Source organism: Papilio machaon, chromosome 3 (assembly GCF_912999745.1).
Source record: "Papilio machaon chromosome 3, ilPapMach1.1, whole genome shotgun sequence".
Taxonomy (NCBI): domain Eukaryota; kingdom Metazoa; phylum Arthropoda; class Insecta; order Lepidoptera; family Papilionidae; genus Papilio; species Papilio machaon.
The window spans coordinates 8,227,080-8,253,419 of NC_059988.1; the positions used below are offsets into that span (position 1 = coordinate 8,227,080).

Sequence of the window (26,340 nt, forward strand, 5' to 3'; positions counted from 1 at the left end):
TAAATATCTTCATCGGGTTTGGAATAAAATGGACTATTTTTGCTGCCTAATAAATATTTCTAAAAAGGGATTACACTCTTAGTAGTCAGTGGCTTGATCTGGCAACAGTTCTAGAAACCTCTCAAGAAGAAAAATATATTTTTGACACTGACATTTTGAAATTGGTCATTTTCGATTCGAAAATGGCTGCATCAGGGGGTAATATTGAATGGTCTACTACTGTTAAACCAATTTTAACGGCACTTTATGGCCCATTTTTCGATAAAAACGATGCAGTGGAAATTATACAAGCTATAATAAAAAGGTATGACATGTTGGTAAAGTGTATTTTTCGTAAATTATGTATGTTATGATGGCTGCCTATTTTCATTATTCAGCAGTCTTTCTTTATTTATTATTTATTTGTTAGTTATTAATTTGTTATAAATTATTGTACTTACATTTTTATATACTTTCGCGATGTCGTTGTTAAGTCATCTTTTGACTGAATGCAGTTTTTAAACATTAAGATAATGTAATATGCTATTGTTTTGTTCACGTTGATTGGTGATAATTAAATTAATTTGTTTTATACGGTTTTCAATGTTTCAAAAATCTTTTGCCTAGGATAGACAGTGTAACCTGAAAATAATGCCATATATTATGATGGTGGGAAATGGGGTCATTTATTGCTTGTCAATTAATACTACACTGAATAAAACATATTATGCTCAATGGAATCTTTAAAAAGAACAAAATTGATATAGTAAAAGTCCACAACATAATGTGGATAGTCTTTGTAATTGGAATATGAAATACCCACATTTACTGTCAAAAAATAAAATTTTCTAATCAGAATAATTTTTATTTTATAGATTTTCATAATTTCTTAACTAATTTAATTTTTAAGATTAACAATGATTATCTTAGAAACAATAGCATGTTAAATTTTCTGCATAATCTTCTATCAATGTTTATTAAAATCCAATTCCTTATATTACAGTGAAAGCGAGTTCCAGAACCATGAAGATGTTTATGACTTATTCTACACATGCTTTGCATGCCTTTCAGCTCACTTCATCAGTGTTAATGCTAACAATTGTAAGTATGAGACATTATTTATTCAAATTACATGTTGTGGAGGGTGATAGAAAAAATATTAATGCTATAACTGAAGAAATATATATAGTAGAGATTAGGGTTAAATCTGTTAGTCAAATGTAAAATTGTGAAATATTGTGCAATCTAATTTTGGTCATGTATAAACTGTAGGAGCGTCAGTGACTCAGGGGTTAAGCACTTGACTTGCAATCTGCAGGTGATGGGTTTGAATCCCGCCATGTACCAATGTGTTTTTCGATTTTCTATTTACATTTATTCGATGTTCTTATGGTGAAGGAAAACATTGTGATGCAACCTGCACAAATCTGTGAAGAAATTCAAAGATATGTGTGAAGTCAACCAACCCACACTTGGCCAGTGTGGTTGACTATAACCTAGTCACCCATAACTTGGGGTAGGCTCCAAGCTCCTCGGTGGGGACATATAGTGCGCTGATGATGATAAACTAGGTTTTTCAGTCATGTTTAAATTCTATTTGAAATTTATTTTAAAAACATTTACAGTGCCTTTTGACCAGCTAAGCACTGCGCGCGATGCGTTCAGAATCATATTGGGACAAATACTTAAGAAGCTCTCTGAAGCTGGACTAAGCTATGACGAGACTTCCTCAACCACAGCTGCACCAAATGTCTCTATCAAGCAGGTAACCTTTCAAACTTATTTATCCCAGCTACATTATTGTAAATTTCATATTGAACTTAGTGTAGATTTTTCATACTGAATCTATGCTTAATAGCACCCTAAGTGATCTCTTAGTTGACTTAGTGTGTCTTTATGCTCAATAAAAAGTATTATATTACAGTAAGATTGAAGGGATGGGAGTTAATGTAAATAGTTCTTTGTCAGGTGGTGTAAATGACACAGAACTGTTTACAATTAACTTACTTTTGTTTCAGCTTCTATTACCAATTGTTGGCCTCTGTGGTGTTGATGGTGGAGGTTATCCACAGTCAGATCTAGTTATATTGACATCTCTATTGAAAAATGCTAAATTACCGGCCCATGTCAATGTCTCAGGTTTGTACTCTATATTGTTCACATATTACATTTTTTTTTAATTCATCTAAACTATAATGACTCTATTTATACAGTTAACAGTTTGTTTGCTTTAAGGTTTAACATGTTATAATTACTTCACATTTTAGAAACTCAAACAACAAAATCATCAGTCATACCAAGTCCGATAACATCTTTGACATCACAAACTGCAAGTAACAATGAGAAGCAGGTTCCGTCTAGTGCCCAGCGCCGATCCGATGCATTGTTAGAACAACTGACAATGCCTCTACGGAACCCTGCTGCATCAGTACCAACGACTCAGGTGCAGCCCAGTGCTGTCGTCATGTCTCCTGGCAGCAAAGATAGCTTGGAGAGTTCTAAAGAAGCTAATGCTAACCAACAACCATCTGTTGATATGAAGGTAGAGTAATAAAAAGAATGCAATAAACATATTTTTGGAATTGGTAGTTTTCAAATGACAAAACAACATTCTAATAAAAAAAAAACATTGAAATTAGAAAAAAAGACCAGTTTTTTTTTAATGTTTATATAACTTTTTATCTTGCAATTTTAATAATTTGATAGTTACGTAATTGTTATTGATTTTGACTATATCCTGTAGAAGTGGGTGGCATCGACATGCGGTTCATTATTGATGGAACTGCGAGCCGGTTTCATCATGCTGAAAGTTTGCTCATCTCTACCATGCCTGCAAAGATATCTGAATCGCTGGCAAATGTCCAAGGAATCCGCCAACTCTCCACAATTCAACTCTGATGCCTCACTGTATGTATTGTGTAATTAAATTATTCACAGAATTATAATACAATAAACTACGATCTTGCCATCATTTTCTGCTCCAATTGGCAAAGTTAGCTTTTTTTAACTTTGTCATTGTGAAAATATAAAAGATTAATATTACTTGGTTCCAAATGTTTTTATTTGCTATTTTAAGACAGATTTTGTAAGGAAATACCTAAACTAAACAGATTAGAAACATATGTAGAAAACAGTTATGAAGTTAATGTTGTGTTTTGCAGTCTCCATTTTCTGGTGAATGAAGTGAATGTATGTCGTCTGGCATTATCATTGCCCTGCTTGGAGCCGTTCACTCCGGACCGCATTGCTACACTCAGTGACGTTGCCACCGCCTGGCTGCTGTGTGCCACTGCTCAGGTAATATATTCTGCTCACAATAATTTCTGTAGTGACTCTTTTAAGTAAAGCGTGTTTGTGATATAACTTTAATATTAATATTATGTTCAGTTTTCTTAAGGATATTATGTTTACTGAATATGACAAATTACAAGACTATGTTGTGACTTCATAGTGGATCTTCTTGATAATAAAATTATATTGATTTAACACTTGTAGTGATGCATGGGTTTGTTTGATACACTAATATTAAGCTACTTAAAGTCCTAAACGATTATATTTTTTTATGTATTGAGGTGATAATATGTATTAAAATAATTATGATATGCACATTAAATATTTTATTGTCCGACTAACTACATTTTATGTTTCTTGGTGTTAAATAACGCAGAAATGTATGTATATTTGTAAATTAAATGTATTATTTGCTACAGGCGTCTCTACACCCTAAGGACGAAGAGAGCGAGCAGCAGACAGCAACGCTGGTGGAGAGCGCGCTCAGCCTCTACAACACAGTTGGCGAAACTTTCCGGCAATCCACGCGCGCCGGTGGATATGTGAGTACCTCCTCTTCCTTCTCACTTGTATAAATTGAGCAAGGTTTAAACGTGGGTTTCCACTACCGAAACTTTCATACAAAGACATAATATTGGCTTTCTTATTTTTATTTTTGTACCATATAAATTACCATTGATAATGTGATTTGCCAGGTATATCAAAACCATCTAATGATCGGCGCGTGGGTGCTGCTGTGCGGACTGCATCATGCCCTCGCCGGCGCTCCCTGCCCCACCACTGCGCCCGGCAAGAGTCCCGCTAAAACACCATCCAGACCTTACAATCTTACCAAAATGTGAGTCACATATATATTACTTGAATGTACGAAGGGTATAAAAAACAGATCAACCATTTCTAACATTTGTAACTACTTACCCCATTTGTGTCTCGTCCGAATACAAAATGTTAAATTCTCATTATAATGTAATTGACTTGTGATATGGTGCAGGCAACAAGGTCTGGGCGTGGTGTGGGTGGCGCTGGGCGGGCGCTGCCTGGCATGGACGGGCGCTCTGCTGTGCGACGCCCGGCTAGAGGCGCTGGGCGGGCCGGAGGGCGGCGCCGCAAGCCCCGCCCCCTTGCACATACTCGACCACCATTCGGCGCACGAGCGGGAGTTGCGACTCGCGCACGCTGCACCATTGCATCAGGTATACTATGTGTCAAATTATGATTTGTTTGAGTGAAATTAACTTCTTTAAATTCTTCTACAAATACATTCTTTATATAGATTTTCATGAAATCAAAAATTCGATAATGGAAGTTGTTTGTGTTTAGTTGTTCGTGGCGCTGGGCGTGGTGTGCTACCGCAAGGCGACCAACCTGAAGCGTGCCGTGGTGCAGAAGCAGCACCAGGACGCAGACCCCGATCGTTCCGACTCCACTGTGTACTTTCAAGACATGATCCTCTGCTCCGAGGACTCTGAGACTGATGACGGTACAATGTTTTCTATGTTGAAAATTTTAAAGTATTCAAAAACTGTATATAAGCTTTAATAAACGATAAAATTCAAATATTAGGTTCTTTTTCAACTGATATTAAAGGATTATCTTTAATACATAGAAAATTTTTAATTAGCGTTTGAATATATGTATGTTTTATGCAAAATTGCGATATTTTGTGTTAGAAGACAGCGAGCCGTTGTTCGGGCTGTGGTTTGAGTCGACGCTGGTGGCTCCCGAGGCGGCGGAGGCGGCGGCGCGGCCCGGCGCGGACGCCAACGACAACGTGGATGTGCCCGCGCGCCCTCACAACATCGTACCTGACAAGTCTGAACCATACTCGGTTAGTGCCAGTGCTACTTTTACTTCGTCTCTCAATCTTCTCTATGTATATAATTGATGCATTTAGTATAATATCATACATACTATATACACGAAGTATATAATGTAATATATTTTTTTTATTTGTTACAGTACATAACGCTAGCGACGGAGGTTTTCACTTTGTTGAACGCAGAGATGATGAGCGAAGGCGCGGAAAGACTGGGTAGCGGCGCGCTCCAGCTTCACGAGGCGCACCAGGCACTGCTCGCCGCACTCGCTAAAGACCTCGATAGGGAGACTGCTCGCACTGACACCGGTACGTACAGACGGACATACACCAATGAAACATGTCTCAGAGTTGACATACTATCGCTCACAACACTATTGTGATGTACAGTAAATTCTCAAGAGGTTATGACTATTCATCAAGAGATGCAACAACACAGAAAAACACACAAACGACTCAGTCAAGTTTTTTATTTTTATTTTCTATATGCTTAAAGTGGAAGCCGCTGACTATTGCGAATATTTTTTTAAGTAATATAAATGTGGTGTGCAGGCACAATATCTTCGTGCTTTGGCACACGTCTAGGCGGTCTATACGCGTCGTTCAGTGCGGCGCTGGTGCGCTATCTGCACAACCTGAGCGGTGCTCCTGCCTTCGCCGCGCTGCAGCCCGCCCTGCACCAGCAGCTCGCTGCTGGCGGAGCTGGCGCCGAGCGTGCCAACATCACACCACTACAGGTATACATAGTAGAAAGATTGATCAAACTCGGATCTTTAGTGCATACCAAGTATGAGAAATCTACACTGAAGGATGCCCTTAGTAATCATTAAATAACTGAGAACTCAAACTCATAGTGTTCTGATGCTGACCACGATCCTCAGCTATGAGGGACAGAATCTAGAGAGGTTTTTTTAATGTAAAATTCTAAAGATTTTATGAGATATATTGGATAAATATTTTATTGTTGTGTGATTGTTTAGGTTGGTCCTCGCGTGGTAAAACTGCTGGGCAGCATGATCTTGAGTAAATCAGCAGCAGAGCGCGAGAACAGCATCCTGGTGATGTGGCACAAGATCGTCAACACGCTGCAGGAGTGCGCGCTGCAGTCGCAGCCCTCGCAGGATCATGATTATGAAGGTAATGCTTAACATTTTTGTAATTTTAAAGTACCGTATACTAATTGATTAGGGCTAATATTTAATTATTAGAATATTTCTGTATTCTTCCCAACTAAACTATTATAAGATATGTAGCCATAAACTGTATTGACCAATTAAAATGTATTATTTTCAGATTTGAATGTTGAACATGCTCAACTATTGGTCTACCTTTTCCACTCATTGACGCTGATGCAGAAAAAATCTGTTCTACTTATGACCTCCAATGCTATTATAAAAGTAAGTAGTAAACCGTTGTTTAACGCGACTTAAAGCGATAAAAATATAATATTCTAAAATTGGTTTGGTATATTCCTATTATAAGCAGATATAGATATTTCTCACTCTCTCACTGTAAGATTTAAATGCAAAATAAAAAACAATGTAGTCTTTAGAGTGTATTACATATATGTTGATTTTTCTAGGTTGTGGAAACATTGGCAATAAGTGATAGGAAGCGAGCGATGTCGTTGGCGCCGCACCAGCTCATGCTGACCACTCGACTGATGCTGCTGCTGGAGTACCTGATGCGACACCTGTATGATGCGCCGCAAACTCTGCTGCAACAGGTTATTATTGTTTAAAAAAAACTACAAGCCATTGGAAACTTTAACACTATTGAAGCTTCCAAAAGCCTAAGTTAATCGTTAAATTTGAAGTTAAAAAAATGCTATAAAATTTTTATTGTTTTATTTGGTTTTTAGATTGAATGGAACCTTGTAATATCTCCCGGCCTGGCCGAGCCAAACGCTGAGTCGTCAATTAACGGCGCTAAAACGACCACGGACAATGGTCAGATCAAGTCTCGTATATACTGCGAGGTGCCTTACATAGAGGCGGCGTATAGGTGTTACTCGCAAGACGAGTCCTCTATGAGGCCAAAGTTCTATGCCTTGACCAGCGCAGAGATTAATAATCAGGTAAATTGTCCTCTTTTTGATGTTTCATATTATATACACGGAATAATTACACCGCACATGTGCTAAAGAACTCGCAACTTGAGATATTATGGTTATATCATAATTACATTTTGTCTCCATATCAGTTTATTTAACAACCATTTATTGTAATAATTTCTGCATCATTTCATCCCCCCTCCCCAACCCACCTTTCTCAATCAACCACTTCTTGCCTTCACGCGGTACAAGGAACAAAACATGAACAGGAACTTTTCAACCATCTGAATAGGACAACCATGAGGGATGCTTTGAAAAGTTATAACTTTAAATGCGATATTTTAGGAGAATCCGAAATTCGACGGTTTGGCGTGCAACTTCGTGCTGGGTACGCCTCACAAGCTGAAGTACCCGCTACTGCTGGACGCGCTCCTGGCGCTGCTGAACGCGGCGTGCATCTGCGACAACCCGCAGAACCGCGCCGCCCCCGCCGCACTCGCCGCCGCACACTACTGCTTCCAGACAGCATGGAGGTATCATTCATATCATCTTTTTGATGTGAAACATCTATAGGATCACTTGTAAACCGAATTGTTGGCGTGGCGACGCTTGCCGTGGCGACGGGTCGCCAAGCTATACTGATAGCCATGATAGCTATATTATTATCATTATCGTTATTATTATTATTTATTTAATTTAATATTTTATGCATATTACTTGTACACACACGATGTTTCACATCTGCCAGGCGTCCCATGACGGCTCACATTTTTTGTTTCTTACATTTTTAAAATTAATACGTGTAGTCTTCAATAGTAAGTAGGATTTATTTGTTTTTGTGCAAAGAAAAGCGCTTGTTGTTATTTAAATTAATGCAATTTTTTTTTAAACTTAACAGATTGGTGATCAGTATGCCCCCCGCCACGCCGCACATGGATAAATTGCAGGCGGGCACGAAGGCGGAGCTGCCCTCCCCGCTTCCTCTGCACGCGGTCATTTGGGCCCCGCGCGCCGACAACAAGAAGGTCTTCAACCCCTGGCTCAAAGACGCCCTGGTGAAGCAAGGGATGTACACACAGGTTCGTTTTACTTGCCACAATGGTCTTTAAAGAAATCTAGGCTGTTTTGTAATTTTGTTTTGTAAAATAAAGGTTGATTTTTAATATAGAAAATTAAATGAATTAAAAATTAAATAAAAATTAATGTTTTTTTCAGTATGCAGAAAATTTGTTAGCCGGTGTGAGTGCATCGTGCGATAATATAAAGTACACGGCTTGGCTCGCCTCGGAAACTATCAAACATTTGAAACAAAACATCACTCGTAAGTAGTAACTAGTATCATTATTACTGTTAAATACAAAAGAATGTTTAAGAGATAATTTAAATTTATATTTTACTTGCAGCGAGTGGTTTACCATCTCTTCTCGACGTGATATCGTGCGATGCTGCGTTGGTGAGGCTCAAAGTGTGCCTAGCTGACACCACGTCCGCTGCAGAGGCGCACCAGTTTATGCCAAACCTTTTGGACCTGCTAGCCACTATTTTAGATTGTTGCCGGTAAGTTTCGATATAATAAAAAATAATCTATTCTATATATTTTAGAACATATCGATTTAAAACAATTTTAATTTTCTTAGTTTTTAATGGTGTTTCTTTTCTACCATTTACGGAATGATTACTGCAGACATTTAGAAACTTTTTTGTTGGTGTTTGTAGACTAAGCGCAGGAGCCGAATTAGAGAACGTATTGGAACCGGCTAACGACTCATCGGAGCGCGCTGTGAACGCGGCGCGACTGGCGGTGTGCTGCGCGGGCGGGCCGACTGCCGCTACAGAAGGTGCGCCCGCGCTCTGCGCCTGGCTCCGCCCACACCTGCCGCCTGCCACTGTCGCCATATTGGAACGACTTGCCACACCACCACCACTCACATGCCTTAATCTGGTGAGCATTCACATGTATAACCCTCTTACTTGGATCTAATCTAGCTGAGAACTGAGATTGTTGTCTAATAGATCAAATATATATTATTAATGTAAATATGTTTGTAATTGTCAGGCTTTCTATGCGTCCCATATTATCCCATCCGAGAGTGCGGTATTGAACTTGGTGTCGTCGCACTGCGAGCTGATCAGTGGCAGCAGCAAGTACTCCATTGGCACGTCGCTCATGATGCTTGCCTACTCCGCCGCCAAGCTGCTTGACTTCGGCGCGCCCAAGCTTGCAGATAACGCCGGCCTTTCCAAAAAGGCCATCGATTTGATCATACCCGCTTTGGTAAGACCTTTATGATATTTGGGAATAGAAATCAAGTATCTGATATAAACCCATGAAAAAATTCTAGCCCTTACATGTTAATTAATCTTTTGTCAGTGTAATTAAAACATTATTGGCTGTTATTTTACTGTTTGGAATTGCATTTTTCTCAACAGGCCGATGGAAGATTAGAGTTTTTATCGGAGCCGCTGAGAGCGACCCTAAATACCTTGGTGCCGCAAACTCTAACCGCAGAGCAACTGAGACACGAACACTTTTTGAAGACCACATATACTGTACTGGTTGAACACTTGCAGCCTTCCACCGAAAAGACGCTACGTTATATGGTAAAACTTTGTCAACTTGTAAAAAAATTGACTATATAGAAAATAAATGCCTTTTATTAAAAACAATGATTTGGTATTTTCAGGTCAAATATTGGGAGAAAATCTTAGATCGAATGGCTGGACGGAAAGCGTACGAGGTAGTTTTTAGCGAAGATAACGAATGCAGTCTCGGCAAAATACTATTGACCGCTCCTAATGCTAGGAGCCCATACACGGAAAGAGTTATCAAGTGAGTAATTAATTTCAGTTCTATGATAAATTTTCGAGCGGTTTAGTAAATGGGTCACGGAATCTACATGATGACCATAACCAGTATAGAAAGACTGAATCGACTTAAGAGATTAGGTTTTGTACCATCATTTCATACTTTTTTATTGTTGACCTTTTCCAGGTTGTTTATCAAGATATTCGCATGCTGTGACATATCTGAACTGAACCCTGCTCTCTGCGTCTCCGTGTGCAAATCTATTGGCATGGCCGATCAACAGAAATTGGCCAACCTGCTATCACACATTTGTTTGACAACTACTGGTACGTAAATAACTTAGTATTGTGTACTGACGTTGAGTAGTTTAAAACTACCTTTTCTAGCCTAGAAAAAAGCAATACCAGTATACTCAAACATGCGGAAACTTCTATCAAGAACATGATTCTCTAAGGTTCTCTAGTAAAATGTTTACACAGGTTCATCAACATCAAACGGCACGTCGGGCACGGCCAACGGTACGCCCACAGAGGCGGAGCTGGCCACGCCCACATCGAGCGCGCCGGACGGTAACCCCGCCTCTTTGGCGTTCCGTAACGCCCTCCGCAGCGTGTTCCGCGCAGACAGTGAGCCCGCACAGCGCAGCGACACAGACCTGCCAGTCTTTGATACACCGTACGTGTTTAATTGTACATTATTTTATTGAAAAGACGGTAAAGGAAAAAAAGATGTACATTCATTTCATATTAAAATTATTTTAAGTTCATTATTAATTTCTTACAGATCTCCAGCACCAAGAGCCCAATCAGATACAGCTCAACAATCAGCAAACTCAGGTATTGTTCTTTTCAGGTATCTTGGCGGCTCAAATCATCGGCACGCTGCGCAATGCCATTCCCCCGCATTTTGCCATACCTAAATTTGTGTCTTCAGCGACTCGCGGGAACTTAAAAAACGCTAAAATGTCTAAAATCTATAATAGTTTGTCTTTAACACATCAGTAAAATAGTTAAAAACCCTACACAAATATTTTTTTTTAATTAAAATATAAGTGCATGTGTATAATGAAGTACAATATGTAACAGAGAGCTGCAGCTGGTCGGATGGCAGCAAGGACAGTGCGGGTGTCGCAGTGGCCGAGCCCGCGCCGGCGCAGCTCGCAGACGCCGCCAACGACAACGCCGCGCTCCTCTCCGCGCTCTGCAAACATATCGTCACACATTGGTCAGAATATTAATTTGTCTTATTTAATCAGAATATATGTAGTTTGACTTGACATGCCACAAATTGCAAATGTTATGTGACTATTGCGTTAAAAGTAAATAATAGAAAAAGCTTCAGAGTTTGGTGATGTAAGCGTATGGAAATAATAATAATAATAATAATAACTGCTTTATTGTAACACTCATTATACACAATTATGTGGAAGCCTTGGTTCCAGAACTAGGGCAAAGCCCTGTGTTTCAGGAGCCAATCCCTTCCCCCATTATCATCATCATTAAATTAATTTTACATTTAGTTATAAAAGAAAAGAAAACAATTATTGATATATATGATTTTCAAAAAAAAAAAACAAAAAATTAAAATGAAAGATATAACTAACTTATTTTCGATTTTTTTTTTTTTTTTTGCATACGTGTGTTTTAGATTGGTGCGTGTGTGTGTGTGTGTGTGCGTGCGTGTGTGTTGTGTATGTTTGAGTGTGCGTGTGTGTGGGAATGTTGGTGTGTGAATGTATCCCTATGAATATGTCAGATGTGCGTATAACTATAGATAGATAGATAACAATAGATAAATTAGCAACTACTTTTTTTTTTTTTTTTTTTTATTATGAGACATTTGTAATATGTTTTTTTTTTTTCTATTTCATTTTAAGTTCTCACTCTTCAATACTTATAAGATTTTCACAATCTCTGTAGTCTAGGTTGTTTAGCCAATTTTTTGCATGTTGTTTCATTTTATAGTAGTTTAAATTATAAACATTGTGTTTTTGGTTAAGTAGGTTGTATAATCTAGGTGCTTGAAAATTGTATTGTTTTCTTGCCATTGAAGTTCTAACAACGGGCAACGGTGATATGTGTCTTCTTTTATTTCCTGTTAACGTTCTGTTTCCATTACGATGATAGTTCTTAATACACTCAAATATGTAACATTTTCTAACACTGGAAATGACAAATATTACATAAAAAGATTACACCTTTTTTTATTTTTTTTTTATTTAATAAGGTGGCAAACGAGCAAACGGCCACCTGTATTCGCCGTAATAGCGAGACCGACCGTTGCCCATAGACATCTACAAATGCAGATGCGTTGCCTACCTTCAATCAACGGAGAAAGGGACGCACTGAAAGAGGATATTTCTCCTTCCTATGCGTCCCCTCTTCCGCCAAATCCACTTCCCCTTCCCATCCTTTCCTAATAAGAAAAGGGTGGGAAAGGAAAGAGGACTAAAATTAGGCCTCCGGTACCACACTCATCAGACGAAACGCGGAATTACTTCCACTTCACGCCTGTCTTCTGTGTGGTCGTGGTATTGCACCTTTCAAGAATCACTTAATATTAAAGTATTGTCTTATAAAACAATGATGATAAAGGTAACTGGATGTTAACAGTAGCGAGGAGGTGAGCGAGCGTGTGCTGTGCGCGCTGGTGAGCGTGTGCGGCGAGGGGTGCGCGCCCGTGCTGCTGCGCGAGCTGTGCCGGCTGGCGGACGCGCACGCTGGTGCCGACCACCGTCTGCTCTTCCCCGCAGCCGTCGGCTGGCTTGCAGCATGGTCAGTACTAAAAATCCTACACACTTAGTCACACCATTTTCCCTCCTTATTTTTTGTACTCAAACCACTTTCTGGTAGCCTGAACATAGTGGATAAAAGACTACCAAAAGTATTGTTTGTTCTGACACAGAAGATAAATAATAAAATTGATGTACCCCCAGCATTATTTAATGCTGGGGGTACATCAATTTTATTATTATTATTTAAGCACTGGTCGTAAATAAATGTACAATGCTTCTATTTGTTTTGCAGCGTGGATAATCTTAGCAGCCCCGATGTACTAGAGAAGCTGGAAGAAGGACAGATGGAAGGCGCCGTCGCATCACAGATCGAGTCTGCATGCGTTTTGTTATCGTATCTCGCAGACGCTCTTCATGCTATTAACACGTCACCACCACAAGGTAACAAAAGTTTTAACTTTCACCTTTGATATTTACACTTTTACTTACATTTTTCTGATATGCTGTATGAAATATTTGTCTCTCGTAGCTTGGCGTTCTGTTAGTCCTTCGTGGGAATCTCCCTATGACCTAGGTTTCGACTTAGAATATCCCGACGACCAGAACGATGAGGAAGATACCAGCGCCGACGATTCAGTAAGTGTTGCTTCTACGTAACTCATCATTCGTGGAGGTAAACATTTAGTAATACCATTATAATAAAATACCTTCATTTAATTCTGAAATTAAGATGACAATTGTAATGTAATTATAATCTACTAAATGTTGTTTATGTGTACATCATTCTTCTATGCATTTTTAGTTTTTTTTTTTATTTGTTAATTTTTTTCTGATCGCATATTTATAAGTTTCGTTTTAAAGCAAAAAACATTTCTTTTTTGGATTCTAATAAAATTATTCATCAACAAAATCATCATAATTTATATTAGTTGAAGCATTCATAGATGTTGTTTTTGTTGATAAATAAAATAAGCGACGGTACAGGACGAGGACGCGATGTTGCAGTATAAGCTGTGCACGTTCACGGTGACGCAGCGCGAGTTCATGAACCAGCACTGGTACCACTGCCACACCTGCAAGATGGTGGACGGCGTCGGTGTGTGCACCGTGTGCGCGCGCGTCTGCCACCGCGGTCACGACGTCTCCTACGCCAAGTTCGGCAACTTCTTCTGCGATTGCGGCGCCAAGCCTGATTCCAGGTCAGTGTATCTACATGTATTATGTGCAATGAATGTCAGTTTAATGTTGATACATATTTTCTGTTTGTTCTTTAAAAGCGAATAAAATGTAATAATGATTTGTTATTATACAGTTGTCAAGCGCTGGTAAAGCGCTCCGTGACGCTGGGCGGTGGTCGGTCCGACGACAGTCCGCCGGCGTCCTCGCTGCGTCGTTTACCCTCAAGCCCCACGCCGCCCGCTTATCTCGCCCCCTCCCGCCGCCCCGCACTCGCCGCTAACATACAAGGTACCTCCTTCAGCACATTAGTCATCCAGCATATACAGTGAAAATAAGCAAATATACTACAAAAATAGTCTACGAAGTCCGTACCTCGGTGAATTTATCCAAGTGTTGTAATGTTGCAGGTTGTCGTTCATACTTGTTGTCTTATGGCGCATGGGGCGCCTGCATGGAGCGCGTGAAGAAGTTGCTGAGCGTGCTGGCGGGGCCGGTGCGCGCAGCATGCGAGCGCGGCGCGGCTGTAGGTGCGCACGGTCGAGCGCAGCGCGCACTCGCTCAACTACACCTCGGCGTCAAGCGCTTCGTACACACCGACACGCTAATGCTGCCTACGCTAGGTAAATCTTGCATGTTCAAAAGCTATATTAAATTATAATTTAACTTTCTATTCTACAATAACTCTTTTTATGATATTTTTTACTATGCTTTAAGACTTATATTTTGAATTTGAAATTAAATACATTTATTGAAAATTATAAAAAAAAACATACTAAGTACAATTGTAAAGCATCATAAATAATTTGCAGGATCTCAAGAAGGTGCGTTTGAGAATGTTCGCATGACGTACACGGGCGAGAACGGGCAGACAATCCGGCAGTTGATGTCGGCGCACAAGCTACGCCGCGTGGCCATGTGCTGCCTCGCCTCGCCGCATGGCCGCCGACAACACCTCGCCGTCTCGCATGAAAAAGGTACACATAGAACTAGGCAACCTATGAACTCAAAGAGTCCAAAAATAATAAATACTTCTAACGATTTCCAGAAATTGAATTTTTTTATCCTAGAATATTATTAACAGGAAAAATCACCGTTTTGCAACTGTCTGCGCTGCTAAAGCAAGCGGATTCATCTAAGCACAAGCTGACGCTGACCCGGTTGTCATCAGCACCTATACCGTTCACTGTCCTCAGCCTGAGTGGTAACGCCTGGAACGAAGACCTGCTCGCCGTGTGCGGCCTCAAGGAGTGCCACGTGCTCACTTTCAACAGCGGAGGTAATTCTATAACGGATTAAAAACAATAATATTATACGAAAGTAGAAAAAATCGTATAATATTTATAGTAAAAGTTGCCTACATAGTGAGTACTAGTTATAATTTACACGCTTAGATTAGTAAATTATATAAATTTTTTTTCTAGGTGCCGTAGCCGATCACCTCGTATTGAACACCGGCTTGGAAGGAAATAACTACGTAATCAAGGCTATTTGGCTGCCTGGATCACAGACACAACTTGCACTTGTAACATCCGATTTCGTTAAAATCTTCGATCTCAGCAAGGACCTAAATAATCCAATGCACCATTTCTTAGTACCAAGTGGAAAGGTAAATATTTTATTTAACTATTATAAATCTGTGATTTTTTTTTTCTTTTTTGTTTGGAAAATTGTTTGACCCAACAATATTACAGGTGCGCGATGTAACTTTCGTGAACCAAGAAGACGTAATGCACATGCTGTGTATGAGCTCCGCCGGACATATCTACTGGCAGCCAATGAGCGAGGAGTCGCGCGCCACGCTCGGCACCTTCTACGTCACTAACACGCTTGAAGTTCTTCATCCTGAAATACAAGTAGAGTTTAATTACGTAATATATTTAGCAAAATTTAGATCAAATAATTAGTACTGGATGATAATATTGTCTGTTTTATTACACAGGATGTAGCAGGCTTAGTTGGTGGTGGAGGTGTTTCGATTTACTACTCTCATACCCTTAAAATGTTGTTCTTCTCATATGCGCAAGGCAAGAGCTTCCTCGCTCCTCTCAACACGGTAGAAGAAAGTGTCAAACGTGAGTAATTGAAAAAACGATGATTACTTTAAAGTTTAATTATATTTGTTATTCGAACCAGCTGTATTGAGATGTAATTTGTAGGCACAGCAATGATAACGCTGTCGACGACGGCGACTCAGAAGGAAGGCGGCGGACGCAGCGGCAAGCAAAGTGGCGTGCAGTCGTTGTGCCAGTGGGCCGAGGTGCCCGGACATCCGGGCCTCGTCACCGCGGTCATGCAGGCATCTAACAATCCCGTCGTTCTCATGCTCACACCAACTACCATTTACGTGCAAGAAATTAAGGTGTGTTTTAAAGTTGCAAGACTGTGTGTGATCTCTCCAACTAAGCAAAGAGTTATAACTAGACTGTGTTTTATGCAGGTGGTACCAGCTAAAGCGAAGATAACAGACATGGTGGCGGTGCGTCACTGGTGCGGTGGCGGAGGCGGCGGCGAGCAGAAGAGCACACTCATCTTGCTGTGTGAGGACGGCAGCCTGCGCATGTACGCGGCCAGCGCGGAGCACACCGGCTACTGGCTCTCGCCCGCCATACAGCCCACACATGCGCCGCGTCGCCGCCCGCGTGCTCTAGCTCACAACAAGAACAAGGCGCAACAGGTCTTTTATATCAATATTTGAACACGGACACATGATTAAGCAATCGTCTTAAACCGTTAACTGAAAATAAAAACGATTAATTACTTTTAGTGCGAATGCTTCTTGAGTAGAATCAAAATAAAAAGCATACTATTATCAATAGAAAGGTTTAATTGTGTGTATTTCAATGACGGAGTTGAATTGAATTGTTTTCTGTTTATTTAGGCTGCAACGAAATCGAATTCGAACGGCGGTCCTCAATTCCCGATCGATTTCTTTGAGCACTGCGTCGCGATGACAGACATCGAGTTTGGCGGTAACGATCTACTGCAAGTTTATAATACGGCACAAATAAAGAATCGCCTCAATACTACCAGTAAGTATGAAACACAAATGCCATATAATTGTATAATAAACTTCGTTTTTTTTTTCACGTTGTGTTTTGAAAACTAATATTGAACTATATTTTATAGGTCTCTACGTCGTATCTACTAAAATGAGTGGATTCTCAATGGAAGTGATCAACTCGGATCCCAACATGGTCATTTGCGGCATCAGAGTGTTGCTAGGCACTCAGGACGTCGCCCGGACACCATCTTATGTAGAGGTAGTGTTTAATTTTCATATAAGGCAAGACTCAATTTAAAATTATATGCAATTTAAAAATAACATTGCTTACAGGTGTACGGCAGAACGATCTCTACAGTGGTTGTTCGAAACCGATGGTTCGATATTCCTCTAACCCGCGAAGAATCCTTGCAGTCGGATAAGAAACTTGTCATCAACTTTGGACCATCACAAGATCCCGATGGTGTCACCATGGTTGACTCTGTAAAGGTAAAATATTTAACAACTTGTTCAGTTTATAATTTTTCTTCGCACAATGTGTCATGTTTAAATGTAAAAAAATATATTTTTTAGGTTTATGGAAAGAACAAGGAACAATTCGGATGGCCCGAAGAAAACGAAGATGCATCAGCTTGTCCATCTACAAGCAAGATTGCTCAGGTAAGAATGACTTTTTAATCTTTTTTTTCTTTGTTTTTATTGTTTTTATGTGAAGGTTTAAAAAAAGAAAATAGATATTTACATTGTAGTTTAATTTATACATGTTTATTTGTGTAGGAGGGCGATGCCGTGAATGGTATTTGGAAGCCGAGCTCGCTGGAGCGTCTGGCGTGCGCGGCTCTGGAGACTCTCGAGCTGGCAGCGGGCGCTCCGGCCGTTGCTGCAGCCGCCGCTACCAGTGAGGCGGGAGCAGAGGCCGGCGCTGAGGCCGCCAGGAAGCTGCTCTGCGCACCTGCGTCAGCGCACTTGCATGCACGCGCACAGTGTCTGCTGCGAGCTATCTATCAGTCACAATACCACCAATTCAAGGTGACTAATTATGCAAAATTTTTATAACAATTAAGAAACATTCAATATTATAAATTGTTTGGTTTAGTACCTCTAAAGTAGTGAAAGACGTGAAATTATTTTCTACTGAATTTCCAGGACCAAGCGATCCTGAAGTACGTGTGCACCGCACTATGCGACCTGCGCGACACCGCAGACGCACGTAACATCGACCCCGAGGCGTACTTCCGGCTTGTGTTGCTAGCTCGCGGCGTGGCCGTCGCCCGGCCGCAGCATCTTGTCAAGTTCACTCCGCCCACGCCTCGCAAACCAGAAAATGGTAGGTTTATTCAATAAGAAAGTAGAAGTGACCCTTACTAAATGTTCCTAATAACAATTACTGATTTTTGGTTAGGCGATTGGTCAGCGTTATGGAAGGGCGACTACATCGAAAGTAAGAGCGAGGGTGCGAGCGGGACCCCACATCTATGCGCGATGCTGTGCAGCGTGCTGTGGCGACTGGCGAGTGTGCGCGCACCGCCCGGACCCGGCGGCGTGCTGACCCACGGCCTACGTCATGCTGACCACACGCTGCACGCCCTCGCTGACATACTGCATGCATTCCAGTTGCACGCAGACAATGATGCAGTCAGTATCATTTACTTCTATTATGTTTATTTTAATTCTAGTATAAATATAAAATAATTCATTACGATTTTTTAGATCGACTTTGGTAATCAAATCTACCTATCGCTGCTGCTAGCGGAAGATCAAATCATAAGCTTCGGCACTAAGGCGGCTCTTATGAGAGTGTTGCGACCTCGAATCAAGAGACGGCGCGTGTACATACCTTCACCGCCCAATACACCAGGTATTTTTTTTTTAGAATGGAACTAAGTAAAGACCAAGCACTCCTCTATGCAGGATTCCAATCAAATCCCTAAACCATAGGCTAAACTACAATTAAAAAGACAAATAAGATATACATGGAGGATGTATGGAATTTGTAGTGCCTCTGTTTTTGTTCTTTCAAACAAAACGAAGTAAAGACATTGACAAATATTAAGATTGCCTAAGTGACAAATTCCTTCGCTTTATTGTTTTCATTTTTCTTATGTGTATTGTTTAATATTTAGGTGCTGGATCCTCAGTAGCACCAGCACCGGCTGCCGTCTCGACCGCAGAGGCTGCAGCCTCGGAATCTGACGTGAGCACCGCGCGCGATGATCAACAGGAGAACCAATTCATGGATGTCGACGACGCGCTCGAACCTATGGTCCTGCTCGCGCCCGATGGAGGTAGTAGTACTCGTTGCATATACATGTTCATAATATGTACTTAACCCAGTTTGATTTGTTCATGAGTATTTTTGTAACAACTGGTTGTAATGTAGTGTGGTATTGTGGTAGGTCTGGAGGCGCTCCTGGACATCCCGGCGGACGCGGATGACGAGACGATGGTGCAGCTGGCCATCGCGCTATCACTGCAGGAGCAGCCACGCCGCGCGCCCCCCGCGCCCTCAGCGCCGCCTCCACCCGCGCCCGGCTTCAGCGACGTTGCCGCCTCGCCCACAGGGTACGTCACATTCTGTCTGCACGGCATTAATCATCTAATGTTCTTTTTCTATACATCCCCTCCTCCGTCCATCTGCAAAAGGCTGCGTCTTCTTGAGATAATTGTAACACGTAAGTGATTTTTATAGATCTGACGACGAGGGCAGTACTGCGGCGACAGACGGCAGCACGCTGCGCACATCGCCCGCCGAACCGCCAGGCTCCGCGGGCTCGGCCGCCTCTGCCGCTTCTGCCTCAGATAGCGGCGGCTCCGGCGCAGACAGTATCGGCGGCGTTTCCGGTCGCTCCAGCGGATATGGTAAATATTTTCTTATTAAATTAAACTTTGACATTTTGTAAATGCATCATAGATACCGTTTTTGCTCTACTAAGTGTGTGTTGTGTTCTGTAAGATGTTATAAAGTGCGTTTATGTTTTCATTTATTTACGCTTTTGTGGAGTTTCGCTACAGAAGTGTTGAAAAAGCGAAATGTTTTAGGCGAAATGGTGTCTGTTCCCACTACGGGCACGATGGCTGCTAATGCCATCATCGCCGCCCCCGTGGCTATGCCAGGCTAGTATGACGTTAAAAACCGTATACGATTTTCGATGGTCGGTAACCTAGAAATCATTTGAAACATTTATTTATCTTCCTACGTCATTTAGTTATTTATTCACCGTAGCGCTTATGTATTTTACAGTCATTTTAAACTTTTTTGTTTTGTCAAATATGTACAAACATAATATATATTTTGTTGTTCGTGTCTCAGCAGGTCCATCGACGTCGAGTGCGCAGCCGGTGGCGTCTTCATCGCGCACGGCGGAGGCAGAGAGCGAAGCTCGCAAGCTGCACGCATTGCGTCTGTCATTGCTCACCGCCGCGCTCGATGCGTTGCCCACACTGCGCACGCTGCCCGGCGTGAGGGCAATACCATTCGTACAGGTCGCGCTTCTTTCTAACTATATTCATAATTATAAGCAAACCTCTCAACTGGGACGTTTTAGAATAAGCGTATCTAAAGTTACTTAATTCCTTTCAAGGTCATTCCCTATTGCCACTTAAAATATCGGGTCTTTTTGTTTGTAGGTTGTTCTAATGTTAGCCGGCGACCTAGACTCTACAGTGGAAGGAGACCGCGTAGTATTAGATCGTCTACTCGACCTGCTAGTCTCGGAGCTGGATATCCAGAACGAGGAAGTGGGAGAGCGCGGGGAGCGACGCGAACTGCAGCTCGCCATCAATAGACTCGAGCAGCTCGTGTCGGAGTTGGAGGCGCCAGAGAACGCGCCACCCGTACATGAGCGCACCAACCGACGAGAGCTGCAGCTTGTCATTATGCGACTACTGAGTTAGTACAGTATTATGTTATAGCACATTAACTTATATTTAAATCGTAATCATTGCAGAAATAATTAGGAGATGGAGGTGAAGCTGTTGTTAATATGGTAAGTCTTTGTGTAGGTGTGCTTATGGCGCGGTGGAAGACGTGCGGTGCAGGTGCTGGTGCGTCGGTCGGGGGCAATGCCAATGCGCGCGCAGAGGTAACGGGCGCCGCGGCCGCTGCGCACGTGTCGCGTCTCACGGCCGCGGCGCTAGTGCGCGCCGGTGCGCCCCGACACTGCTACAACGTGCTGGCTGCTCTGCTGCCCTACTGGAAGGAGAAGACAACCAGTATGTATATGTTGTGCAATAAGTCTTTTATAATTGCATTTGTGTTTCTAATAAAGTGTTTATTTTGTATAGATACAGGTGCAGCAACACCTGGGCAACAGCTACTCAAACCACAACCACCCCAACCATTGCCTGATATGCAGCCCTTCTTTGTAAAGGAATATGTCAAGAGTGAGTATAGAATCATCGTAGTTACAAGGAAACGATTTAATTAATATCAATTTTTCGGTACCAATATACATATTTTATCTTTACGTGTGTTTGTCCCAGGCCATGCGCTGGACGTGTTTGACAACTACCCGCAGCTGCTGATGGAAATGGCGCTGCGACTGCCGTGCCAGATCCATAAGCACTGCGACCCTGCCAACTTCGACACGCGCTGGCGTACGCTGCTTTGCGAGTACATGATGAACCCACAGACGCCACTGAGGTTCGCGTCACACAAATGTTTTAGTCAGGATATATTTAACTGTGCATTTATTAAACACACATTTTTTTTTATTTAATAGGAAACAAGTGCGCAAGCTGCTACTGCTGCTATGCGGCACGCGCGAGCGCTACCGACAGCTGCGCGACGTGCACGCGCTGGACACGCACTTAAACGCTGCGCGCGCGCTGCTCTCCACACCCGATCCCGCGTACGACAAGCTCGTGCAGCTCATGGACCATCTTAAGGTACTGACGCTCACTCGAAAACTTCACTTCTTGTTTATGTTGATAAAAAAGTGTATGTCTCAAGCATTTTGAATATTTCCATGGTTTTAGGCATGCGCGGAAATAGTGAGCGCGCGCACTGGCAACTGGCAACACACGTGCGCGACGGAGCGGCGCAGCGCGTTGCCATGGTTACTGACAGTGGCGCGGCGCGTGCACCCGCACGTCGCGCCCACCGTGCTGCAGCTGCTGCAGGCCGCGCTCTGTCTGCCCGCGCCCGCCCCCGCCCCCACGCGCTCCCTCACCCCGCCCCTGCCGCCACACGAAACCAAGGTACTATCCCCCCTATAGCTCCATACTACTGCTCTGACTATTGTGGTGTAAACTCACAGATCTACATTTCAATGTAACATATATGCGATATAGTGATTTTAATACAAATCTCTTGTATTAGCCGTCTGCGGACTGGCCAGAACGCGAACGTAGCGCAGACAGCGACGCATTTGTGTCCGATGGCTCCAAATTCCAGGAGCAGAAGGTGCCGATACTGGTCCAACAAATTATAAAACAGGTAAATGAATCGGGACATTGTTAAAATTCTATTTTAAGTTTAAGCATTTTATATTTGTATGACTACAATATCATATTTGTTAAAAGGTCAACCATGATGAATTAAGAATGTTCATCAAAGCTTTCTTACTTGAAACGAATTCGACGGCAGTTCGTTGGCAAGCCCACGCTCTACTACTAGCTATTTACAAGTAAGTCACTTTTATTCTTTTTTAAGCGATTTTATTGGAACGAAGTTCCTTATCGCGCGTTGTGAAAGGGGGCTAGACGGAAAAAATTCTTACAAAAAGTTGTCACGACACTTTTTTGCTATAGTAAGTATGTTAACGACGAATGAGCGCTACTTCACCATGGCAACGACGTGACAATATATAACGAAAATTCATAGAAATAAATTGTACTTCTTGTTAAAAAACGTTAAAGACTTAAGTTTTTTATTCATAGAATAAACATTGGTTCCTTCACTAATTAATCGAAAGGAACTTCGTTCCATCCGGGTGTCCCTTGAGACCTCTCAAGTTTTTTTTATTTCCGTACTTCATTATTATATTTTATTTTTTTGTTTAGCAATTCTCCACAAACAGAGCAAGCGTCGATAGTGTCGTTGCTGTGGGCGCTGTGGCCTACGCTGCCGCAGTACGGGCGCAAATCGGCGCAGTTTGTCGATCTGCTCGGATACTTTACACTGAAGACGCCCAACATTGAGACAGAGGTATGTTCACACACTACCCATATTACCACAGAACTTCACTGTAGTGATACTTGTATTAATGTCACCCCTTACATTCTCTTTCACAAAATAGAGTCGAAATTATGTTTTTAACGTATTATTTTCTATGTTTAGAAGTACCTACGCAGTGCGGTGGAACTTCTACGTCGTCAGAACGAGTTGCTGTCGTCGCACGGCAACGCAGCGCTGTACGCAGCCCTGGGTACTTACGTGGAGCTGGACGGCTACTACCTCGAGTCGGAGCCTTGCCTCGTGTGCAACAACCCCGAGGTCCCCATGGTCACCATCAAGCTGCCCACTATTAAGGTATGTGGAGACAACCGCAGATATTCACCTACGTTGTAGATTGTCATGTAGTGTAGTGTAGTGCACCAATTAATATTTCTGTACTGTATGTTTTCATTAAAAAAAGTAAGAATCAAAAAATCACAATAAAAAGAAGATATGGAGTAAAATATAAATAAGTTGTGGCTTCCCAGTGTATTGTAGAGTAACATAGCAATCACATCTTTGTATGTTGTTTGATGTTTGTACTGGTTGGTAGAAAATATCTTACAATTTGTGTTTAGTAGCGATAGTTATAATTTTTTGATTTTTTTTGTAAGTAACTATTGTGCTTAACTTGTAAAAATTTTGCTTTTATTTAATATTTTACGGATATTAAAACCATAAAGGTAAAAGTTTTCTTTTTTCGTTAAATAATAAATAATGAAAAAAGAAATTGTCATTTAATGTCTTAACATTTAATTTAACATTGGATCTATAATGAAATTGTTAACTACAACCAACACCCGATCTCGAAATGGTTGATAACAAGCGTCGCGTAAGGTCCTTGCACATATCAAATAAGAGCTAACCGCGTGACTGGATGCAGATGGACTCGAAGTTCACGACGACGACGCAGATCGTGAAGCTGGTGAACAGCCACACCATCAGCCGCATCGCGCTGCGCATCAGCGACATCAAGCGCGGCAAGATGGTGCGCGCCATCAACTTCTACTACAACAACCGCACCGTACAGGCAGTGCAAGAACTCAAGAACAAACCAGGTGAGATCACATTGTATTATTACAAAGTCACCAACATCAAATGACGAATTCAAGTAAAAATATAATTTTTATTTAAACTGTTATATTTGTAGGAATGTGGCATAAGGCGAAGCGAGTACAGCTACAGTCCGGCCAGTCTGAAGTTCGTGTTGACTTCCCGCTGCCCATCGTTGCCTGCAACCTCATGATGGAGTACGCGGACTTCTATGAAAATCAACAAGCTACCGGTAAGAATATTATAAATTGTATTAAAAAACATTTATACTTGACCTTTTGCCTTCTCTCAAAGTTGTATATACTGTAAAATTTCCAATACATAATTGTATATAAAAAAAAACACATTATAAAAATAATATTTTTATTCCGCAGGAGAATCGCTACAATGTCCGCGTTGTTCTCAGTCGGTGCCGGCGAACCCCGGCGTTTGCGCCAACTGCGGCGAGAACGTTTTCCAGTGTCACAAGTGTCGGTCAGTTCTCACAACCATCACTTTTAAATATAACACTTTCTAATAAAAACAAAATGAATAAAGATTATTTTCTTTGATAGGGCCATAAACTACGACGAAAAGGATCCATTCTTATGCCACGCGTGCGGTTTCTGCAAATACGCGAAGTTCGACTACACGCTGACCGCGCAGCCGTGCTGTGCTGTTGATACCATCGAGAGCGACGAGGAGCGTAAGAAGATGGTGCAGAGCATCGGCGCGTTGCTCGACAAGGCAGACCGTGTCTACAGACAACTTGTCGCCAACAAGCCTGTGCTAGAGGTACACAACACTTGTACAAAATGAATCTGATGTGAGGCGTTTTGCAGCAGAATCTATGCGATAGCCGTCAATTTCGGGTGTCATAAGTGTCCGAACATAGGTCAATAACAGCTCACTTGATAAAAAAACTGAATTATTTTTAAGTTTACTTCAACTATGTGACCGTCATAAATAACTGAAAATTATTTCTTTACTGATGAATAATGAAACCGCTTTTTATGTTTAGGCATATCATCAATTTCTCGCCGTAAACTAAATATTATCGATAATTACGTAAAATGTGTTTTTTTGCGATGTCAGTCGCTGCTGCACCGCATAAGCGAGCATCGGCTGGAGCGCGGCGCGGACGAGAACAGCAACGCGGCGCTCAGCGGCATTCAGATCAACCGTGTCATACAGACGCTCGCGCAGAAGTACTGCGTCGAGAGCAAGGGATACTTTGAAGATCTCTCCAAGATCATACAGAAGGTGCTCGCCTGCAGGTGAGCATAGTAAACGTACTACTTGTAGGGCTTATGTCATTTTACATGTAATTTGATATTATTAAATGTGATTATTATTACAGGAAAGAATTGGTCACCTACGATAGATCGCAAAGCGAGCAATTAAAGGGAGAAACATTGCCTGTATACGCCGGTTTGGTTCAAACTTACGATGGAGATATGACTAAAGGTATAAGCAATTATTTTAACTGCAATTAAAATCATCTTTTTAGATTTCTTTGGATTTTCAAGGACTGCAATAAATGTGTACGTGTGCAGAGTCAGGGGGTGGATGCTACGGGTGCTCGCTGGCGAGCGCGGAGCAGTGCTTGACGCTGCTGCGCGCACTGGCCTCGCAGCCTGAGCACCGCGAGCGACTCTGCCGCTTCGGCGTCGTGCACGAGCTCGTGCACCACAACCTGCACCGCGGCACACCACAGGTACGCGTCCGACGATTCTTCTCCACTCCACTCCACTCTGTTTCATTCCATTTCACTTCTCTCTACTTCAATCCATTCCATTCTACTCTGTCCCAGCCTTTTAACTATATGTACCTGTACCTAATTTATTTCATTTTGGTTTTGGTAGTGCCAAGAGGAGGTGCGCGCACTTATCTGCCTGGTGACCCGCGACAACTTGCCCGCCACCGAGCAGTTGTGTCACCTCCTGTCGCAGCGCATCACGCTCTCGCTTATGGGTCATGCCGCCTCGCAGGACCACAACAACTCTGTAAGTAAATGATTCATGCGAAAGAGGGCGCTGTAACCGATAATTCATTTTACTTTTATGATTTGAGTGTTATAATGCTATCTTTTTAACAGGTTCGTCCATTGGTATTACTACTCGGATCATTGGTCAAGGTACAAGATTCAGTGGACTGTTGGGAAGCTAGACTTCGATGTATTGTCAAACTATGGGTGTGGTAAGTTAATTTTTACATGTTACATTTTAATTAATAATCAATAAAACAATAAAATTCAATTTTAGCATAACAAATGTAATGCAATCTTCAACA

The 26,340-nt window shown here is 41.8% G+C and overlaps 1 protein-coding gene across 1 annotated transcript in view; it reads left to right on the forward strand.

The window, feature by feature from the left end:
* The first annotated feature begins 161 nt into the window (after window positions 1–161).
* The window catches only part of LOC106719549 (protein purity of essence), a 32,697-nt gene continuing 6,518 nt past the window's right edge, over window positions 162–26,340 (forward strand). Inside the window, exons 1-75 of the mRNA XM_045686334.1 lie at window positions 162–304; window positions 983–1,080; window positions 1,605–1,744; window positions 1,998–2,118; window positions 2,247–2,521; window positions 2,723–2,886; window positions 3,141–3,276; window positions 3,690–3,812; window positions 3,966–4,108; window positions 4,262–4,463; window positions 4,591–4,750; window positions 4,941–5,098; window positions 5,230–5,395; window positions 5,639–5,823; window positions 6,067–6,223; window positions 6,380–6,483; window positions 6,669–6,812; window positions 6,948–7,163; window positions 7,485–7,672; window positions 8,038–8,218; window positions 8,355–8,460; window positions 8,543–8,696; window positions 8,856–9,081; window positions 9,196–9,414; window positions 9,570–9,740; window positions 9,824–9,969; window positions 10,132–10,271; window positions 10,425–10,620; window positions 10,729–10,781; window positions 11,031–11,169; window positions 12,558–12,719; window positions 12,972–13,120; window positions 13,209–13,315; window positions 13,664–13,878; window positions 13,992–14,146; window positions 14,266–14,478; window positions 14,668–14,832; window positions 14,940–15,134; window positions 15,280–15,464; window positions 15,550–15,711; window positions 15,798–15,930; window positions 16,015–16,217; window positions 16,296–16,532; window positions 16,737–16,887; window positions 16,985–17,118; window positions 17,193–17,348; window positions 17,433–17,519; window positions 17,637–17,888; window positions 18,006–18,186; window positions 18,262–18,494; window positions 18,570–18,717; window positions 18,983–19,144; window positions 19,256–19,421; window positions 19,549–19,718; window positions 19,899–19,973; window positions 20,173–20,342; window positions 20,487–20,748; window positions 20,862–21,071; window positions 21,144–21,242; window positions 21,342–21,501; window positions 21,581–21,746; window positions 21,837–22,058; window positions 22,180–22,296; window positions 22,383–22,486; window positions 22,863–23,007; window positions 23,140–23,331; window positions 23,900–24,074; window positions 24,167–24,301; window positions 24,444–24,543; window positions 24,624–24,843; window positions 25,144–25,325; window positions 25,409–25,515; window positions 25,605–25,765; window positions 25,914–26,054; window positions 26,147–26,247. Coding sequence (XP_045542290.1) covers window positions 183–304; window positions 983–1,080; window positions 1,605–1,744; window positions 1,998–2,118; window positions 2,247–2,521; window positions 2,723–2,886; window positions 3,141–3,276; window positions 3,690–3,812; window positions 3,966–4,108; window positions 4,262–4,463; window positions 4,591–4,750; window positions 4,941–5,098; window positions 5,230–5,395; window positions 5,639–5,823; window positions 6,067–6,223; window positions 6,380–6,483; window positions 6,669–6,812; window positions 6,948–7,163; window positions 7,485–7,672; window positions 8,038–8,218; window positions 8,355–8,460; window positions 8,543–8,696; window positions 8,856–9,081; window positions 9,196–9,414; window positions 9,570–9,740; window positions 9,824–9,969; window positions 10,132–10,271; window positions 10,425–10,620; window positions 10,729–10,781; window positions 11,031–11,169; window positions 12,558–12,719; window positions 12,972–13,120; window positions 13,209–13,315; window positions 13,664–13,878; window positions 13,992–14,146; window positions 14,266–14,478; window positions 14,668–14,832; window positions 14,940–15,134; window positions 15,280–15,464; window positions 15,550–15,711; window positions 15,798–15,930; window positions 16,015–16,217; window positions 16,296–16,532; window positions 16,737–16,887; window positions 16,985–17,118; window positions 17,193–17,348; window positions 17,433–17,519; window positions 17,637–17,888; window positions 18,006–18,186; window positions 18,262–18,494; window positions 18,570–18,717; window positions 18,983–19,144; window positions 19,256–19,421; window positions 19,549–19,718; window positions 19,899–19,973; window positions 20,173–20,342; window positions 20,487–20,748; window positions 20,862–21,071; window positions 21,144–21,242; window positions 21,342–21,501; window positions 21,581–21,746; window positions 21,837–22,058; window positions 22,180–22,296; window positions 22,383–22,486; window positions 22,863–23,007; window positions 23,140–23,331; window positions 23,900–24,074; window positions 24,167–24,301; window positions 24,444–24,543; window positions 24,624–24,843; window positions 25,144–25,325; window positions 25,409–25,515; window positions 25,605–25,765; window positions 25,914–26,054; window positions 26,147–26,247 — 12,098 coding nt within the window. The 5' untranslated portion in view covers window positions 162–182. The remainder of the gene's footprint in view (window positions 305–982; window positions 1,081–1,604; window positions 1,745–1,997; window positions 2,119–2,246; window positions 2,522–2,722; window positions 2,887–3,140; window positions 3,277–3,689; window positions 3,813–3,965; window positions 4,109–4,261; window positions 4,464–4,590; window positions 4,751–4,940; window positions 5,099–5,229; window positions 5,396–5,638; window positions 5,824–6,066; window positions 6,224–6,379; window positions 6,484–6,668; window positions 6,813–6,947; window positions 7,164–7,484; window positions 7,673–8,037; window positions 8,219–8,354; window positions 8,461–8,542; window positions 8,697–8,855; window positions 9,082–9,195; window positions 9,415–9,569; window positions 9,741–9,823; window positions 9,970–10,131; window positions 10,272–10,424; window positions 10,621–10,728; window positions 10,782–11,030; window positions 11,170–12,557; window positions 12,720–12,971; window positions 13,121–13,208; window positions 13,316–13,663; window positions 13,879–13,991; window positions 14,147–14,265; window positions 14,479–14,667; window positions 14,833–14,939; window positions 15,135–15,279; window positions 15,465–15,549; window positions 15,712–15,797; window positions 15,931–16,014; window positions 16,218–16,295; window positions 16,533–16,736; window positions 16,888–16,984; window positions 17,119–17,192; window positions 17,349–17,432; window positions 17,520–17,636; window positions 17,889–18,005; window positions 18,187–18,261; window positions 18,495–18,569; window positions 18,718–18,982; window positions 19,145–19,255; window positions 19,422–19,548; window positions 19,719–19,898; window positions 19,974–20,172; window positions 20,343–20,486; window positions 20,749–20,861; window positions 21,072–21,143; window positions 21,243–21,341; window positions 21,502–21,580; window positions 21,747–21,836; window positions 22,059–22,179; window positions 22,297–22,382; window positions 22,487–22,862; window positions 23,008–23,139; window positions 23,332–23,899; window positions 24,075–24,166; window positions 24,302–24,443; window positions 24,544–24,623; window positions 24,844–25,143; window positions 25,326–25,408; window positions 25,516–25,604; window positions 25,766–25,913; window positions 26,055–26,146; window positions 26,248–26,340) is intronic.